Genomic DNA, 20,355 nt, shown 5'->3' on the forward strand with positions numbered 1-20,355 from the left:
ATGTCACAGTGTTAAAAGGTTATCTATCTAGTAGTCAGGGGGAAGGAAAGATCAAAGAGAGTATGTTCAGGGATAAAGTAGTTGGAACTTATTGTCACCAAACCAGAGAAGTGTACAATTAAAGTCAATCCAAGTGGAAATGGCCATGAGAATTCCTTCAGCTTGTTGCCATGACTACTTAGTACCTCTATTTTACGCAACAGGACACCCCAGCAGAGGACAAAAGGTGTAACTGTGGCCTGCTGTGTACCTGGCAGTTGTTGCAGCAGAGTCCATTACTACACTTGGAGCCCTGGGTCAGGGTGCACTTGTTACAGCAGGCCTCCCCCTCTCTGGCACATTCCTAAAAGACAAAGAGGAAGTGCTCTAAGTCGTCTTCTTTTGATTTGATAATAAGTATTCTATGTCTGTATGTAACACGTTATCTCATCAGACAGTACAAACCATTTAAAAAAAGGTCTTTCTGGACAAATTAAATGATCATGAAATAACTGTTAATCACTGTGTATGCAGCGCCTTGATTTCTCCAGTGAAATTACTTAATTACTATAAATTACCTCTTATTAGACAAAGTCTGATCGAGCAGGCAGTTCTGTTGTTGGGTAATTAGCCTGTCACTTTGACCTTGGATGATTATCAAGTTAAACCTTAAGGATAGTACATTACTTCCCTATTAGCATCCATCCAGTCTCATGTACAGCACTGTAACTTACCCCTGGGCTGCCACAGTCACACTCCTCTCCTGGCTCCACAAAGCCATTTCCACATACCGGAGGGTCCAACAGCTGAGGGGAAAAAGGGCAGAATAAACATTCAAACGACTAAGAAAGACACTTGTACATATACTGTATATGTATATATTTGTGTGAGTTTGATGTACCTTCAGAGGTTTGTTGAACAGACAGGCTCCTCCGCCGCTGTGTAGGAAGTTATGGTACTCCTCCACGTTGCAGTCGGAGAACCTCTTGGGCAGGTAGAAACTGTTCAACACAACCGCAGCATATTATGCCATTACACACAGCATCCTCAGATAAAAACACAATTAAAAGCACATTACAGGAAAGAAACACTTAAAGACTGGTGAACTGGACAAAATATAGTTTTAAATGTCTTTACCCACACAAACTGACTTTTCATACTTCAAATACATTTAATTTCAGTGCTACAGACACTGCCGCAGTAGTTTTGTCATATTTAAAGTTAAAGTTTTTTTTTACATACCATGGATATTTCTGGTTGTATCACAGGTTTACCATACTCACAGTTCAGAGGAGATCCTTACTATAATGTGGAGGTAGATATACGGTAATGCTTAAATTGTGAGGATCATATGGAAATGGATTCTAAGATGAATTTATTAAATTGTCCTGGATATGGACTTGAAAATTGTGGATGAATCACTTTCAACCAGTTATTGCATTATCATGTGACAATGTGTCACTAAAATTATCAATATTAAACACATTTTCAGGAGATTCTCAGAACAGAAATCAAGCTCTATGTTTATGAAGGCATCGTAACCTCTTAATCGCTCCATGTGATTGCTTTACTTCGCTTCAAGATGATACATTCACCTGGAGCCCAATCTACATCTGAAGTATAAATCTATTGCAATCAAATGTCCTGTGTTCATTCTGATGCTCTTCACAACATCAACCCAAACCTGATCAGCACTTAAATGTTATTATCTTCTGCTGCACCATCAGGCTGATTATGCTGCTGCCACATGTTTAACTAAAGTGCCTCTGGTAGTGTGGCTTGTCAGGACATGATACAGGAGATAATGCAATAACAGACAGACTCGGTGAAAGCCAGGAGAGAGCCAGGGGCTGTGAGAGGTCGTTGTTATTTGATATGAGATGTGACTAAATGAAGCCACCTACAGTGATAATGGGAGTATATGGAGCCGGGAATGACGCTTGGATGATGGATGAAGTACACTACAATATTTCAGGTAGATTTCCTAAACTTATCAGGTTTAAAGATGTCCCAACTATCCCGTGGGATTTGCATCTTTGATTGCTAAATTTGTGCCAGATCTCATCAAAATCTTGTAGTGTTTATCCCCTTTTAAACAGTAATAACGGGTGAAAAAAAGAAGAAACGTGCTTGAATGATTTCCTAGTCGCCAGAAGAAGTACAATTGTTAGCATGTGGAATAATATTATCATTCAGCCACGACAAAGACTTTTCATATCACAGCACAAGACCCTGCGATCCAACAGAGGTAGAAGAAGAATTCAAATCTTTCACGTGAGTAAAAGTAGCTATTCTACAGAGCAAAAATACTAAACGTCCTGCATTCAAAATCTGATTTAAGTAAAAGCACAAAGGTTTTAGCATCAAAATATATTTTAAGTACCAAAGATAAAAAGTACTCATTATGCAGAACAGCTTATTTCAGAATAATGTGTACATTATTATAATAGTGGATTATAATTATTGATGCATTAATGTGTTTATCACTGGTAAAGGTGGGGCTAATTTTTATTACTGCCAGGTAGCCTAACCCATAACAATATATCATAATATATTGGTTGAATTATATATTTTTTGTCACAATCTGTCAAGTAACTACCAACTAAAGCTGTTAAATAAATGTAGTGCAGTAAAAAGTACAATATTTACAGATGTAATGGAGTGGAACTATTAATTAGCATAAAATGGAAATACTCAAGCAAACGTTACAGTACCACCACTGGAATAAAAGTATTCCAAAAGAATAAATACTACTGTAGCCTATTAATTGCCTGTAGTGTGTACATTTATTTAATAAAATATGTGAAACACCATGTAATGTATCCAGAAAAAAGTAACGTCTTCAATCATTTCTTTCTTCATTCATTCACAGTCAGCCTATCACCCCCTAGTGGTGATTAGGAGGCATGGCAGTGTCTGGACCCCAATCATTCATTTGCCTCTGCATCATTAGGGATGGGTATCGCTATTCGATACCTTTATGATATCGACCGAAACAGCCCAGCATCGAGTAGAATCGAAACGTCTCCAGTCAAACCAGTACTTTTTTTGTAACCAGATCGCGGCAAAAAATGACTATTTGTATGGTTTTGCTTGCAGCCACCACAACGACTATGTGCCTGCACCATAAACTGTATAAAAAAAGGCTCCCGCTGGAGCTGCGGCTGCTTCAGGTGTAGTTGCGACTCACCAATAAAGGGAAAAAGCACTTGCAGAGATCTTTCAATTAAGTTTATTGATAGAAAGTTAACAAAATAATTTTCCGTCGTTTACTTTCAACACAGGTATAAAAAAATTACCTTAAATTTGTTTCCCACAACTTTTTTGGTAACCAAACTATTTCCCTCCTCCTCTCTCATTCAAATGAGATGAGGATGACCTAACTAGGATGAGGAGCGATCTGATACAGTTTCCCAATACTTTTATGTAACAGTTATTTGAAACAAAAAATATAAAATAGATAACCATGCTTGTCATAACAACAATAAAAATAATAATAGGCTACCAATCAACTACTATGGCTTCAACAGGTGGCATTTTATGCAAGGTATCGATTCTTCATTCAATACTCTGTTGATATCGGTATCACTTTAAGGGTACTGGTTTTGGTACTGGAATCGTAAACTTTGAATGATACCAAACCCTATGCATCACTGCAGGATTGCACAGGGTGACTAACGTCTGTATGTCCTTGTTACAGTATATTTCCGACTATTTGAATTTATTTGATCAGAAATATTCAATTTAAAATATTCTAATTAAGAGAAGACAAAAGAAAGGAAATATATTATATATTATAACACATATAAAACAATTCTAAATCCTGACTCCATTGAAATGCATGTTCCAACAATGAACTGTGCATTTATTTTCTTTAAGGACTGTCCCATCTGGTAGCTCAATACGAGGTTTAGTTAGGATTTAAGATGCTCACAATAAGTTGTCACACACACTATATAGGAATAAACACATACATGAAAAGACAAATCGACTCACACACACACACACACACACAGTCACACAGATACACACATAGTAGTTAAATCCTGTGAAAAGTGCGAAAAGAGTTAGTAGTAGTGGTCAGGTTAGGTTGATCAGACATGCGGGTGCTGGGGGATAAAAAAGGAAACGTCCGTCAATGGACATGACTGAGGTTTGCTCATTGAATACAAGCGTCTGAAATACCATTGACTTTATTTTAGGGAGTACAGATCTGGGCCAGGTCCATTCACAGGTGACAGGCTCATTAGAGCGCAGAGTCCCCTGTCCTCTGTCATGTGAGCACATGACATTAAAACTGGTTTATTATGGAAAGCCAATAGAGCAGAATCTGGACAGAGAGTGTTAGAGGGGGAGTGTATTGTTGTTACAGGGAAATGAGTTAGACAAATATTGGCCTAAGATGAGAATGACATTGCAGACTGTATCAATCGGTTAGACATGGACAAAAAGAACTGATGAAAAGTCCTGACTTTCAAAGGGCAGGAGGAAGAAGTGGCCTATCAATAATTAGAATAATCAAATTAATGACATTTTCTTGGGTGATCAACCATTGACAACGGCCAATAACTGAAGAATACACATAAAGTGCATGTGAAACTGTACAAAATGATTATGAAAAATACAGCCAGTGTATGATAAAGGGACATCCAACTGTATTTGTTCATATCATTTGAATAAAAGCTGGGGGCCACAGCGGCTGTAGTGCTGTTGGATGAAATGGGAAAGGTTGTGATGACTGACAACCCCTCCAAGGCAGCCAGTTGGTTCAAAACAGCACAGGCAACGTTCTAGCCAAGCTTCTGCTCACCTGCTGTCCCATTCGGGATAGAGGGGGAACGCGAGAAGTATTTAAGAAGAGGGGTATACACACATACACACATCGCAGACACAACACACAGTCACATCCGGATGATGGCACAACACTAAGCTTGTACAGTCAAGCTACAAATGTAAACAAACGCATTTTAAGACAAACAAGTCATGATTTCTGCATGAAGCAAAATACAGAAAATATACACAGACTGATTTATCACCTCTTTTCTAATCTTAGCAAGCAGTAGATTATATAACACATTACTGCTGTGGGAAGCCCAGTGAAGTTATATAAATAATGGAATGGAAAATAAACCTAGGTTGACACCTAGTGGTCAATTGTCAAACTACAATAACACTCCAGTGGATGGAAATATTAATTTCAGCATATCAACACTGACACACTGTGTGTGTGTGTGTGTGTGTGTGTGTGTGTCCTGGTTAATTGTGATCTGCCTAGAAATTAGCTTTAGCTATAAGGTAACTCTGGTACAATACATCAAATGGTAACTTTTATGTTTAATATTGTACATCTTTCCTTACAAATAAAATAAACCTGCTGCAAGCTGCTTCAAGATACATAGGAAAATATATTCTAGTCGGTCTCTGTTGTGGTGTTAAGTCTACGATGGAGGAAATGTACCGTAAAAGTAACTTACCCAACATCATCCATGATACAGCCCGACCACCGATCGTCACACTTGCACTCGCCTGGTGGGGAAAAAAACACAATGTGCATGTTCACATCGTCTAAAGAGGAGGCTTTAAAAATGACTGTGTGCTAGAAAAGTAAGAAATAAAGTGTCATTAAGGTTTAACTGCATACCATTGAGGATCCTCTTCTTGTCAGAAAAGATGCCAATGTTCTGTCCAAGAGACTGAGCGAGCGTTATGGCCATCTCATCTGTTTTCCCGTACTGATGAAGAGACAAAAAGACAGACCGTCAGTTTGGGGAAAATAAATGGCATTACATCCCCCTCAAAGTTGGATTAATTCATTTAATGAAATAAACTAAACAGCTATAAAAACTGGAATTACAGTATACAACAGGAATAAATGCACAGAATTGCGCCATTTAATAAGAGAAATATTTTTATTTGGAAATCTGTAAACATTTATTTGTGTTTAAAGACTCACCTCATTGACTCCCCCTCCCTTAGTCAGGGAGCAAACCCCTCCCATATAGGAAGCTCCTCCCCAGCTGCTGTGAAAACGATTTCCTCTGATAAGAAAAGAAAGTTATGTTTAAAAAAAAAAGATGCTGGAGCGCCGAGAACACAAGAAAATCCTTTGAAATATTCCAACTCACGAGAAGAGGTGAACAGAGTCGCATTTCTCCTTGATGAAGTCTTTCCGATACTTCATGAACTCCCTCAGCGTCACCATGGGGTCGTCGTCGATGTTGAACTTGTTGTCAGCTGACCACGTTTCCATGGCTACTAGCACAATCCGGGTATTAAGTTGTTCCTTGAAAATCTGTGGAATTAAAAGTAAATCAGTTAAAGTTATCCTCTGAATGTCATCAAGCTTCAGTGTCCTGATCAATATTAAAACTGACTGGCAGGCCTCATATTCACACAACATCTTCCAGCTGTTCGTCAAACAGTCAGTGTGATCAATATCATCCTGCCACAGGCAGGCTAGACGGAGTCAACAAGGGTAACAGTCTGAAGGACAAAGAGGGAGCAAACTGGATGGCAAATAATAATGTATGCTTTCATAAGATGGAAATCTATTGGTCTAGCGGGCCAGACAAACACCAGAGAAGAGGACAAGCACAAAGCCTCTTTGTTTAAGCTGAATACCAATAGTCTAAAAGCTGACAGAGCAGAGAGGAAGTGGTCAGGGATATGTGCACGGTTTAATCCCAATCCAGCCCCTACAACCTCACCCTATCTGCTCCACCTCTGTTGCACATTAAGAGTCATTCTAAAATCATATTAGTCTTATTACTTTTGTCTGTATATTTATGTGTACTGTTACTTGTAGGGAATTGTTGTAATATTTAACATATCTGATGCCACTGTGAATGTGGCCTCAGTGCTGAGGGAGCATGGCGTACACTGGGGGTAAAAAGGCAACTATACTCGCACATGGAAATCAATGTGTACTTCCCAAATAGAGTCTGCTTCATATGATCCTCTACAAGGGCACGACAAAAAGCGTGACCTTTCCACAGCTTCGCCAGCCTATCGGTTTACAGACGTGACCCTGTAGCCGGTCATATTTCAGTAGCACAGCACACAGATGTGGCTACAAAAAATAAAACATTGAAATCTCTCCCTCAGTACTGTTGGGATGCCACTGCTGATCAGTCCCCTGAAACCTGAAAACTCAAAACTGGCTGGTTAATGGCCCCTTGCAGCATATTATGAGCCAGGAGAGGTTTTGACTGTAGAGAGTGAGGTTGTTTAAATGAGGAATCAGTGCAATGTGCGCTCAGCTCCAATACCTGGGAGTGCTTGTGGCAAGCTTTCCAAGAAGAGGATCAATACAATTCTTACCATGTCAGCCATATTGACCACTGACTTAGCATAGTTATTCGTGTGCCCAACGGAAAGCCGATGCTTCTTATACTGAGGAGAAATACAGGGAGAGAGACACACAGAGGGATGGGGAAGAAAACAAATAAATATGGGATTTACAATCTGGAACAAATTAATTTTAAGCATATAAAAGGAGTCAGTATCTGCACATCTGAGTCCAAGTGGATTTAAGTCAGGCCCATTTGGGTCAAAACTGTCTGTTTTATGCACAGTAAAGGTCGTATTTGGAGTGCCTCAAGAGTGCAAGCACGTACTTCATTTAGACAAACTAACATATTGTTATTTTTTGGTTTTGGTCTTTTCACAAGAAACACAATGAAAAACAATGAACAACGCCAGTCTTATACTTTAAATGAAGATATGTGTAATATAATTGATTGATCTGTCTGAGTGTCCTGCACCCAAATGGGACCAGTCCAAACGGCATTACAAGACGCTAGACAGCAACAACAATATATGTGTGTGTGTGTGTGTGTGTGTGTGTGTGTGTGTGTGTGTGTGTGTGTGTGTGTGTGTGTGTGTGTGTGTGTCCTGGTTAATTGTGATCTGCCTGTGTATATTTATATTTACATAACAAAAATGTGCTATTATTAGAGATAAAGTTCTATAAAACAAAACTTTCCTCTTAAAAGAGCCAGGACTGTCAGGACTGATTATTTAATGAATTAATAGTGATGCCTGGGCAGAAGACTTCAGAGTAATACAAGAGGGTTACTATTTTATAATTTTACAGTATACAGGCTACTATGATTGTACATCCATACCATTTCTGTGTAGTTAAAAGCTTACCATTAGATGGTCATTAATCACCATCAACTCAATGTATTTGGTCTCATCTTCTACACTTCGTGACACGTGTGAAGCCTGAGAAGAAACAACACAGTTTTATCATGAAAACAGACAGACGGATAGATACCTTTCAATCAGTTTTCAATTTTCCTTTACCGGGACCTTTTAACATCAAGGACAATTTCAGAACTGCACACACAGTAAACACAAAGATCTCATGCGTCACCAAGAAAAGAAAGGAAAAGAAAAGAAACGACAAATCAATATAGATGAACTTTGCAACGCTAAATCAAGTTTTTTCTGTTTTCCAAATTCCAAATAAAGATGAGAAGCAGCCGCAGACATCTGACTGTGTCTGTGGAAAGACGAGGCTGGAAGCTGCCTCTGCTCACAAGGTGAATATTTCATGTTAAAGAAGAAGAAGAGAGAGGGGTGGTGAGCGGTTACGTGGGAGGAGAGCGAGGAAACAGTGCTCTCTCTTAAGCTTTGTGAATTAACATAAAACAGAAAATAGAAAAAACAGGCAGAAAATAGCAGGTTTGGACAAACAGCAGCCATAGCGTAATCATCTCTTAACCTTGGACTCACAGAAACAAACATACAAACAGGAGTCCATCAGCATTCCTCTGCTAATGATGATGATTTTCCAACAAATATGCTTGCAGAGGAAATATACCTGTCTCTTTTTTCTCCTGTGAACAACTTTTGAGCCTGGAAATGGAGGGCTGGGAAAAGGCGGCTCTGGAAGATCACCTAGGAAACAGAAACATTTATTGATATCAGTATTCAACATCCACGATCCAAAACAACCAGAAACAGCTTTAATTATTAACATAAATAAGTAAACATTTAGTTAACTACTTTTTATAAATATTAATCAGTACAATAAATTCCTTGTCATGCCTCCAGTCATTATCTTACCATTGAGGAGATCATTTAATCCATCTTGCCCTGCAGATTTATAGATCATGTGAATGCGGACATCTCCCTGAAAGAAACAAAAAGAGGAATTCAATCACAAATCACAGCCAAGTGTCTGATATGCAGATATGATTCAAGCAGCTCACCTGAGGTCAAGTGTCTGGAAATTGTACTTTAGTTTGATCAGTGACCAAATTAAGAAAAATCCAGATATTATCTCATCTGTATTGACATCTGTCAAACTCAGAGCCAAGTAGATGACAAGGAGCATCTGATAAAGTAATTGGAGAGAAACAGGGATAGTGATATCATATGGTTTCTATGTAAATGAACCTTGCGCATTGCGCATAAACTGTATTAAAGGATGGCCCTACAATGGAAATAATTTCAGGAAAACACGATTTAACGTTGTTGAACATGGATATCGTCAACGCATGCGTGAATCACCAGCGAGACAACACTGAGGGCGGAAACAGCGCCTGTGGTTTGAAGCCATATCCTGTTTACTCTCCCATACAACTAACTTACTGTAACGTACTTCAGGCTTTGGTTTGGGTGTGTAACTAACGGAGGACCAGGCGGAAATGCCACCCCCTTTTATGTGAACACGATTGAACTGCAGGAAATATAAGGTATTGTACTCCATGTTTAATGTCGTTGCCGTGTTTTAGCCCCACATTGAGGAATTCGGGACTCAACAGGTGCCTGTAATGCTAACTTTTTAGCCATCCGCTTGCTAACTAGCTCATGCAATAGTAAACGCTCCGTCCATTACTACCACTCAGCTCTGGTTATTTTTTTCATATTTCGGGGATAGATTTGAACAAACACACTTGTTGATATATGTCATCGGGCTAAACGAGCTAACGTTAGCTTACTGTTATTGTAAGTTAGCTAACCTTAGCTAGCTGGTGAAACTTCTCAGACAGTTAGCTTAGCTGGCAAGGCTAACGTCAGCCTTTAGCTGGCCAGCGGAGAATATAATAACTTTATAGCTGTACAAATAGCTGTTATTACTCGGTTATAGTGTAAAGGTAATCCCAAAATTGGGTTTGAGTTTAGTATCCAGTGTCTGTATAATTACATTGCTGTGGTCTTTGTGTAGGACAGCTGTATGGAATGATGCAGTCATCATTGACTTCTGCTGGTGTATTTTAGTCACGTATTACCGCGATGTAAACATTGACTGCAACTAAATACAAGAAATGAAACGGAATAAAATATTGAACAAAATAAATGTGAATGAGAGGTGATAAACAAATGAAACAAATAAGACATAAACAAATAAACCCATAAACAAATAAACCAGGGGCAAGCATTAATAGAAGGCTTTCTAATAGATGTTAATGGGTCATTATACGAAAACGTGCCATTTTACATTTTTAATGTTTGATTTTCAAAGTACTGTTTTCAAAGTCTTTAAGTCCCTTTTAGGATGCAGTAGATCCTTAGCTCTAAGAAAAATGTGCCGTGCCATCTCACACAATATTTTCACATAATCAACGTGTGTTTCGTCAACCCTGTTACCGACATATGAGTTACTGTTTGAAAAGGTTTTAAATCTATATTTAGAACAAATATGACATGCTATGACAGATAAGACACCACTTGTTACAATAAAGTGGGAATATTGACTAGTTTACTTATATCCATGGGTGAATACGTTCTTTTACAATTAATACTGTCACAAAATATTCTGTTTTAAGAAAACGTTATGAAAACTAAGTAACAATATCCCAATTTCTTTGAGTGTATTACTGGTCTCTTCGACTTAACTTGTACCATTAGTTGAATTCACAATTTTTTATTTTCATTTTTCAAATTATATTAGAATATTATACAAGTAACAGGGCTGACACATCGGTAACAGGGTTGACAACAGTTACCGTATTGGTTATACTGCTTGTTTAAGCTACAGTCATGGGTGTAATGGAGTTATAATGGGACATTCTTAAACTTTTAATTTATAATAACTAATTAGTATTACTATAGAGTATATTGGAGACAGATTTGTTGAGAGGTTTTAGAATAAAATATGATACAACCTTATGATGATGATACAGATTTAACTGTATATCAATTGTTTAATTCAAACATATTAAAATTACATTGCAAATAAATGTGAAAAATGAAATAGTTTGGCCTGTGGGTACATAGAAGTATACTTTTCTTAGCCGAGAAGCCAGCAGCACCAATCACCAATTGGTATTAATGACTTTGATCATGGCCCCACAGAGGTAAAATACCTGGGAATCCCCACCAGTATTAGAACTGAAGAAGCCCCTTGGATTCGAGGTAAAACATCTTTAACCAAGTCCATTTGCCATCAATTAATGCTTTTTGGGTAAGAAAAGTATATTTTCATGTACAGTGTGATGAAAATGATATGATGGACTCACTGATATTATAAATTCCAGGACACACACAAAAGCATGTACCTTTGTCAGCCCTGTTACCACTGAAATGGTAACAAGGGTGACGAAAAATGTTATTGCCAGTCACTACTAGCCTTGTGGTAAATGTCATGACACGACATGGTGATCATTCATGAGGCTTAAATGTTATGTTATATGTACATTTAAAATTTCTAACAAATAACTTTTTAACATATGTTTATGTGGTAACAGGGTTGACACACTGAGCTTGTCCCACTCCGTGAGACATTACGTAACTCTAAAATTGAGGTTAAAGGAGGTGACAATTACTTGACTTTTACCATAAACTTCATAAAAAGGCAAGTGATGTCACTTCCTGGAAATTATGCAACTTTTGGAACAATCCATTAGCTTTGAGGGTGTGTTTTTAAAAGTAACAAGGTTGACAACAACATGGGGACCCGACTAAATTGTTGTTTTTTGCAATATTTTACACATATTAAGAATAAAACCCCTTCATGAGTAATGAAACAACACTTGAGGCTTCATATAGGTTTAAGTTTTTGTATGACAGTTTGACTTTTTTGGCCTCAATAGCAAGTAGAAGTAGAAAAATCATACTGAGGGACAGGCCATTTTCAACATTTCCGCAAGATGCTGTGCACAAAAAAGTGATTAAAATCTTTTAAAAACAAAAGAAACAGAAATTGATTTATTCTTATATTATGAGACATATTATGGAAACTAAATTATATAATATTTTATTTGTTTTATGGTTTATTAAGATTTAAAGAGCTTTTTTTTCTCTGATGGACTTTAAATGGCACATTTTCGTATAATGACCGTAATGATTTAAAAGATGTTGCAGACTCACATCCTCAGACAGGGAGCTGTAGAGCTGAAGGGCTCAAACTGTGAAAGCCTGCTCACCATTAGTTTTGAATCAGGATATATTTATAAACAGTCTGAAAAAATTGAGTCTTCACTTTAGTTTGTATGGGACCATCAGTGCATCAAAAGAGCTAATAGTCAGCTCATGATGTGCATCAAACACAATCAGTAAATCTTAAATCAACTTAAAGCTGACTGGTGACCAGTGAAGAGCAGCCAGAACAGGGTTGATCTGATCTTGTCTCTTTGAATTTCTTAAAAGCAGAGCAGCTGCATTTTGGGTTAAGTCCGAATTCACCGAAAGGTAAATATCTAGAACGGATGATGTAAAAACAAATAGGAGTTTCCACACAGCCATGGTCAGTCACTGTTGCCTGCTGTCGCATAAAGAAACCTCCAGCACGAAACCTCTAATTCAATTGCTCATTGTTTAGCTGTACAGTCTATGTAATGCACTGCAGTATAGACACACTTTCCCTGCAAGCTCAGCTCCCAAGTCATTCCCACTTTGTTTGTTAATGAAATGAGAGCATTGTTTCTCAGGGACAGCAGATATTGGGTCAACTTCGCTGTGGTGAATAGAAATACAGGGGGGTTGCCCATAGCTAGGTCAGTCTGTGGCACAGTTAGCTTACTTCAGTGGCAATGGGGCCATTTAGAGAAACTTGTATAACCATGCCTTTTTTTGTGATCAGGAGTTCTGTGTACAGAAAAAAATATTACTATGGTCACATTATGGCCAGATCACTTTCCACTGCCTGACTTCTTGTCTTTATCTGTTCAAACAGGAACTCTCCTCGTGGCCTCTTGTCAGCACCCATCATGTCGTGCCGGGACATCCACGCCACCAACGCTTTTGCCTTCATCATTGCCTTCTTGTGTGTGGGAGGGATTGCTGTGGCAGCGTTAATCCCACAGTGGCGTGTAACGAAACTCGTAACCTTCAATCGCAATGCCAAGAATGTCAGCGTGTATGATGGGCTGTGGGCTAAATGTGTGAAACAGGATGGCTATTCAGGATGTTACTACTATGATTCAGAGGTATTTCATTGACAGATTTTCACTCATCTGCTTTTGCTGCATTTCTTTTATGCCCTAAACCATCCTAACTGAAATCATGTCTTCTCGCGTCTCCAGTGGTATTCTAAAGTGGACCAGCTGGATCTGCGGCTCCTGCAGTTCTGTCTGCCTACAGGCCTGCTGTTTGGCTCTCTAGCCTTGCTGCTGTGCATGGCAGGAATGTGCAAGACCTGCTGCGCCTCAGACAAGCCAGAACCGGACATTAAAACCATCAGTTGCCTGGTCAACACTGCAGGCTGTCACCTTGTGGCTGGGATGTTCTTGTTCCTGGGCGGAGCTATAGCCATCGCACCCTCAGTGTGGTTCCTGTTCCGCACCAAGGAAATGAACATCAGATATGACAACATTTTCTCTGATGGCTTTGCTGTGTATGTATCGATAGGCTGCTCTGGAGGACTAATGCTAGCTTCCCTGCTGATGTTCATGTGGTACTGCATGTGTAAAAAGTTGCCTTCGCCGTTCTGGTTGCCCCTGCCCTCCATGCCTCCCTCTATGTCCACTCAGCCCCTCATTACCAATGGCTATCCTCCATCACCAGTTTATGGTCCTCAGCCCTTCTCACCACAGACTTATCCTCCAACAGTGATCAACACCCAGCCATATGTGCCTTCCCAGGGTTATGCCCAAAGTGTGGTCACCCCTGTACCACCACAGGTGTACATGCCTTCAAGTTCTGCTCCAGATGGGTATGGTTCAGAGGTGGGAGGGCCCCAGGCCTACAGCTACGCTCCCTCACAGAGTTACGCACAGAGCTACGCTCCTTCTCAGGGCTACGCATCCAGCTACGCTGGTCACCGCTACTCCTCTCGCTCACGGATGTCTGCCATAGAGATCGATATCCCCGTGCTGACAGAGTAAGAAAATAGAGGCTGATAACATCAGCACATTGAAGGCTTCTGTCAATGAACCTGCACAAAGTTCACCAATGATAAAACTAACACTGTAGTATTATAGATGAAATTTAATAATATGATAGCTATTTATACAGCCCCTAGAGCAGTGGTTCTCAAACTGGGGGGAGTGGAACCACTTCAAGGGTAGTTGTGGATGTTGAGCAGAAGTAAAGTTGCATGAATCTGATTCATGTTTTCTTTAAAACTTGGATCACTAAAGCATTGGTGCAAACAACACTATTAAACTTAGTATTGTAGAAAGGGAAGAAAATAAAGTTATTTGCAGATATATGCTGAAGGACACCTCAACCCACTAGCTTTTTTCACTACCAGCCGAGTAGGACCACTAAATAATAGCTCCTAACTTGTTTAAGTGGCCAATGATCAACTTACTAGCAAACTAATTGTTACTATCATTTGGTATGTGGCTTAATATAAGTTCCCACTCTTGACTTTAGATTAGAAAAGCCTCTATGCTGGCTGGCAAAAGCTAGTAACAGCTAGTTAGCAAAAATATATTTTTCTGTTACATTTGTTGGACAATTGGACACAAATTTCACACTCAAATGACTTGTCACTTTTGCTTGTGTAAAGGACACAGTATGAAGGTTTTATGTTATCACTACTGAACATGCCTGTAATCATCCTTAAATTCTGTGGTCCTGAATGGACAACTACTAACTGACCCTCATCTCTTGTGTTTGTTGTGTATCATGTATTGTTATTATATTGTTGCAATGCCACAGTGCCCAGTGAAGAGCAGCTGTTAATGTTTTTAATGCACTAATTATGTGAATACTGTGCTGGTTACCTTTTGCCTTTGTTTACTGACTTTGCTAGCCTCTAGTATTTTCTAATATATGACTTAATCATTTATTGTAACGCAAACTTTTATGTTTATGTCAAAAAAGATGACACTAAGCAATTTGGATTACTGTGTAGAATTACAATATTATTACATAATTATGAACTGTGTTAAAAACAAACGATCAAATTCTACCAACTTAGCTGGAAGTGTAATACTCTTGTTCAGTGCTGTAATACTGAAGTTAACCAAATTTAATTTACAATTAAATCTCGCCTTCTGGATGTTGTGCATATCATGGTCGCTGATCAACATTTCCTCAGTCTAATGTGTTTATTGTGTTTTTTTTACAATGTCGACGTCTGTGTTTTTCGAAACTGTAAATCTTTATTTGTTTTATTAAAACAGAAATCAAGTGTTCCTGTGTATGTAATGGGGTTACAGTAAAAAAAATAAATTTACTAACTGTAACAACAAAGATAACACCATCAATCTCATTTCTACTGAAAGAATTCATGTGAGTAAATTTTCCATCCTCACCCACCTGGCAGAAAACAGCATTTCAGACAAACTGAATTACAAGCAGGGAGAGAGAGCGTCCGCTCATACCTGCTCCAGTGAACTGGTTATGTCTCCACTTTTACCACACCGTTTAATCGATAAATTGTTTGAGAAAATCAAACTTGGCTTGTGAGGTTCTGGTTTCCCAGAAATGTATCATCATAAAATGTTATAGTTCCTTATGTGATCCCTTCATGATGACCAGTGCTTGAAGTATAAAAAATAGAAGTGCCAGTACTCCCCTTATTCACATGTTCATATGCCAGTCTGCACCATCATGGACTTCCTTTACAATAGAAGATTCATAAAGGTTGAATTATGTTGTGCAGGTGTTTACCTACTTCCTGTACATGCAGCATCCTGTTATACAGCATGCAGCCTACAATATGTTTCCATTATGCCACACAACTGCATTTCAGCAGCTTCATTCTCACTTTATAATAAATCAGATTTCAGTAAAATCAGTTTTTCTGTGTAGGTTTATGTTACACTTGTTCAGCTGTGAGCCTTGGCTAAGTGGTTAAAGCTGTGGACCTGTTCAGAATCTGTATTTGATATGTGGACATAAAAGTGCTTGAAGTAATATGTTTGCTAACAGTGGCACCTACAATCTCTCCATCTCCAGGAGCTACACTGATTTAAAATGACAAAATCATCATATTTTTTACACTAACGAAGACTAAACTACCAAATGTAGTGAAAGAATCTAGAGACTTGAAAGAAGACATAAGCAACTAATGATTACTTTCATTATCGATTCCTCTGTTGAAAAATGGTGACCCTCACAATTTTGTTTCACCAGGATAATCTACTTCATCTAAATACTGCTTACTACGTAATATGTATGCATTTTAAAAACAAACAATAACTACACCTGCCCAGTACCCAAGGTGAATTCTTCAAAAAACTTGTGTTTTCCCAATAGAAATCTAAAACCAAAATATATTCAGTGTACAATGATGTAAAACAGAGAAACACCTTAGACATTATATTGGAGAAGCTGAAAATTGGCAAATGACTTGTCACAGCAATGAGCTCCACAGACTAAATGATTAATCTGCTATCAAAATTATTTGTCTGCTGCGACTAATCATTTATGCACTAATATATGAACAACAATACTGCTTTGCCTTTGTTTGGCTTCGGAGCAAGATTACTTTTTAGCCGTCATAGTTGAAATGTGCTGAACAAAGCCAATCAGAGAACATAAACTCATCAACGTTTGCCCTGAACTCTGATCTGCTCTGTGGGTAAATATTCAAGTTATCGCATTGTAGGCTCAAGAGGGAAACCAGAGCCAATTAAGAATGGCAAGCACTCTATTAAAATGAATCTTTTAGCACTCCAGTGTTTTGTCTAATCTTTGATGTAGTCCTAGTGGACTGAGCATCTGAATTAACAGCCCAAATTGCAGCAGTCATAATTGGAGCCAGCTCCTTCTTTGATGTGACACTTTAATGTTGACTGAGAGTTTAGTAGCTGATGATTAATAAGACCATGATTAAAAGAAGTGTATGACATAGCTGCTTTGATATTATTTGCAACACATTTACACAGCAACATCCATCATTGTCCAGTTACTCCTGAATTAGCTGTTCTAATAAAGCATTTTCTTGACCAGCATCTTCTTTGTTCCCCAGATCATCACTCCCAGCCAGTTAAAGAATACACACACAGCATATAGACTCTGCAGGGAGTGTGTAGCGATGGAGATTTAGGGTCTAAACACAGATGGCTTTCATATGTTGAGCTACAAAGAGACAGGGGCGGAGCCTGAGTTGCCAAGGGAGATGGTACCTCAGACACCGACTGCTGGCTCATGAATATAAAGCAGGGAGGTGTAACATGCGTTTCATCCTCGCTCTCTCTCTGCATGAGTGAATGGGCTGGTCCAGGTTTAATAACATGAAGTTGGCTTGAGGACACAGGGAGACCCCCCCTTTTTTTAATCCGATCAGCTCCAACTCACACCGAGCTGTATTTACAGCTTGTGCTAGTGTTAAAAAATCCTTCTCTTGGCCCCTAAAGCGAACACCCCCCAACCTACAACCTGCCACCACCCCCCATCAACACACCCCCTTCCTTCACCCTGAAACACCCCACCCCCTCAGTTGATGATGAGGAGAGGTTGGGAGGATTCCCAACCTCTCCTCATCTTGTAACTGCAGGTCAGATGGCCACACAGGATTTCACAACTGCAGTAGTAAAAACATGGACCAGTTATGAACATCACACGTATTATAGTACACAAATATGTTTATAGCGATGCTAACATTCTAAAAGCAAGAAATCCTCACATTTGAGAAGCTGGAATCATCAATGGAGTCATTTTTAGCAACACAAAGGGAAATGTTGCATGGCATGGCCAATACTTCTGTCCAAATGTTGGACATATTAGCATGATAAATGCCAAACTAAGATAGTAAACATTGTAAACATTATACCTGCTTAACATCAGCATTTTAGCATTGTCATTTTGTGCATGTAGCATGCTAACTTTAGCATTTAGTGTAAAGCCTTGCAAAGCTGCTAGCATGGTTATAGACTCTTCTGTGTTCCAAATCTGTTGAACATAGCAATTCTGTACAGTATGCACTACATACTAATCATCATAATATACTGTTTTAGTTGCTAGTATACAAAAAATCTGCCATTTAAACTAAAATATAGAAAGCAAAATGTGTTTCTTAAGATTAATGACTTACTTTTGGTTTCCAAAATCTTTGTAAAAGTATTTAGGGCCCGAGCACGAAACGTGTGAGGTCCTTATTGAAACTGAAGGAATTCTTTTTTCTGCAAACTAACCTTCATTTTGGGGGCCTAAACATGCTCGAAAACCCACCGAACTTTGTACATAATTCAGACGTGGCGAAAATTATGTATTGTATTTTATGGGTTTCGCACATGGGCGTGGCAAAATGGCTCGCTAGCGCCCCCTACTGGTGATTCGCCATGAAATATTAAGATGTTATAACTTAAGTACACTTGCTCACATCTGCACCAAAGTATAACAAAAGTCCTGCTCTGAACACATCCATATGCCAATATTCACTCAAAGTCGTAGCGCCACCTGCTGGCAACAGGAAATGACAGATTTTACGCTGTAATGTACTACTCCTAGCAGGTTGAACATATCAACTTCAAAACTGTCCCAGAAAACCCTTAACACATTGATGAAGCCGTGTTGTAAAACTCGTGACTTTGCAGTTAACAGTGTGGTGGTGGCGTGGCGGCAAAGTTAAACTCTTCGCCATGACACAAGAAGTTGTTGTAACTTGACTGTACATGCTTACATCTGTACCAGATTTTACACGTTTGAAAAGAGTCCTGCCCTAAACACATGTACAAGACAACATTCACCCATAGTCATAGCGCCACCTACTGGCAACGAAGCAGCCCCCGCGGCACGTTTTACCTACATGTACGAAATTTCTGGGGCACATGTATCATGTCCAGATGTACAAAAAAGTCTCTTGGAGCGATGCCCTAAACACAACAGGAAGTAGGCCATGTTCAATTTTATGGTTATTTTTGGATTTTTTACACACTCCATACTTTGGACATTTTCCCTGTCTACTCTAAAGCCATTGACGATTAAAAGTTGTACAAACGGTGAGTTTCGTGAAACGGTGTGCCCGTGGCGTCCATGAAAAAGGAAGTTGTTTCAACTTCATTGTACATGCTCACATCTGCACCAAACCTTACATGCTTGACAACAGTCCTTCACGAACACATCTACATGTTCATTTATAGTTGTAGTGCGAAGTGCTATGTAGCGCCATAAAGGGGACACAGGAAGTGATGATTAACATGTTTGTTCAGCGTCCAAAGCGCATTGGAAATTCACAGCCACACTGGCAGAGCCCCAGAATCTGCAACGCAGCCACCTCACTCCTCGACATGCAACACATGCGAGGGCCCGCCCAACTTGCAACTTTAGTTTTGGGGGTTTTTTTCCAGCTCTGAAACACCTCCTCCAAAAGAATAGTGTCTATCAACAGCACAAATCAACTGTATTTAGTATGCACACTGTCAGGTTTGAGTATTCTTCATTTTGTCACTTTTCCAGTGTGAACACACTTGCTTAGAACAAGTGTGTTGTATGGCTATAGGAAATGCTGTAACTCTTGTTGCTTGATTAATCACTTAATCGATTAATCAATTATCAAAACTGGTGATTAACTTTCTGTCGATTCACTCTGTCACCACTTTGTCTTTGTTTTTTTGCCCTTCACAGTTGAAATGTGCTGCAACACTGACAACATGGTCCCTGCACCATCAATAAAACACTATGCTTTGTCTCAGTCCTCACTGAAATACAAAGAACTGTCGGGATGTAGCCGCAGAGGCCCTGAGGTCCAGGTGGGGTTGGAAAGGTGTCCAAAAAAACAAGAGGGCATAAACATATGGTGTTTTCTGCATATTCAAGTCAACATCACACATCCTCACTCCAAACTGTCTGCACGCTCACGCAGACACTTACACACTCTTGACTGATCAGCCATGTAGCGCCCGGGTACATCACATTCCTAGCTTATGAACTGTAATTTTGGCGCTCTGTATTGCTCACAACTGTAGTCTACTTGTTCACAAGCCTATTTACATAACACGATAAGACACATTGAAACCAGTTCAGCTGCACAAGGTGACAAGAGCAGCTTGTTCAGGACACACTCAGCTAATGTCCTGCAGAACTTTT

General features: G+C 39.2%; 2 protein-coding genes across 4 annotated transcripts in view; one reads left to right on the forward strand and one right to left on the reverse strand.

Annotated features, from left to right (window-relative positions):
• The window catches only part of adam22 (ADAM metallopeptidase domain 22), a 72,369-nt gene that overhangs the window by 16,063 nt on the left and 35,951 nt on the right, over positions 1-20,355 (reverse strand). For all 3 annotated transcript variants that reach the window (XM_038711469.1, XM_038711470.1, XM_038711471.1), the window contains exons 7-17: positions 9,052-9,118; positions 8,807-8,883; positions 8,131-8,205; positions 7,300-7,371; positions 6,105-6,271; positions 5,933-6,017; positions 5,621-5,711; positions 5,454-5,505; positions 881-980; positions 714-785; positions 251-343 (exon numbers count right to left, since the gene is read on the reverse strand). In XM_038711469.1, coding sequence (XP_038567397.1) covers positions 251-343; positions 714-785; positions 881-980; positions 5,454-5,505; positions 5,621-5,711; positions 5,933-6,017; positions 6,105-6,271; positions 7,300-7,371; positions 8,131-8,205; positions 8,807-8,883; positions 9,052-9,118 — 951 coding nt within the window. The remainder of the gene's footprint in view (positions 1-250; positions 344-713; positions 786-880; positions 981-5,453; positions 5,506-5,620; positions 5,712-5,932; positions 6,018-6,104; positions 6,272-7,299; positions 7,372-8,130; positions 8,206-8,806; positions 8,884-9,051; positions 9,119-20,355) is intronic.
• On the forward strand, positions 9,523-15,515 carry cldn12 (claudin 12). Its single transcript, XM_038711481.1, has 3 exons — positions 9,523-9,683; positions 13,106-13,358; positions 13,455-15,515. Exons 2-3 carry the CDS (start codon positions 13,140-13,142, stop codon positions 14,253-14,255), a joined length of 1,020 nt encoding a protein of 339 aa, XP_038567409.1. The 5' UTR covers positions 9,523-9,683; positions 13,106-13,139; the 3' UTR covers positions 14,256-15,515.

This window comes from Micropterus salmoides, unplaced genomic scaffold (genome assembly GCF_014851395.1).
Source record: "Micropterus salmoides isolate LMB-PRFRI ecotype aquatic unplaced genomic scaffold, ASM1485139v1 Ms_hic_scaffold_11, whole genome shotgun sequence".
Lineage (NCBI taxonomy): Eukaryota > Metazoa > Chordata > Actinopteri > Centrarchiformes > Centrarchidae > Micropterus > Micropterus salmoides.

What these genes read in the sequence shown, in the direction of transcription:
- cldn12 (XM_038711481.1), top strand. Translation starts at nt 13,140, where the DNA reads ATGTCGTGCCGGGACATCCACGCCACCAACGCTTTTGCCTTCATCATT. An exon ending in GTTACTACTATGATTCAGAG is followed by an intron (nt 13,359 to 13,454) that starts GTATTTCATTGA and finishes TCGCGTCTCCAG; the next exon opens with TGGTATTCTAAAGTGGACCA.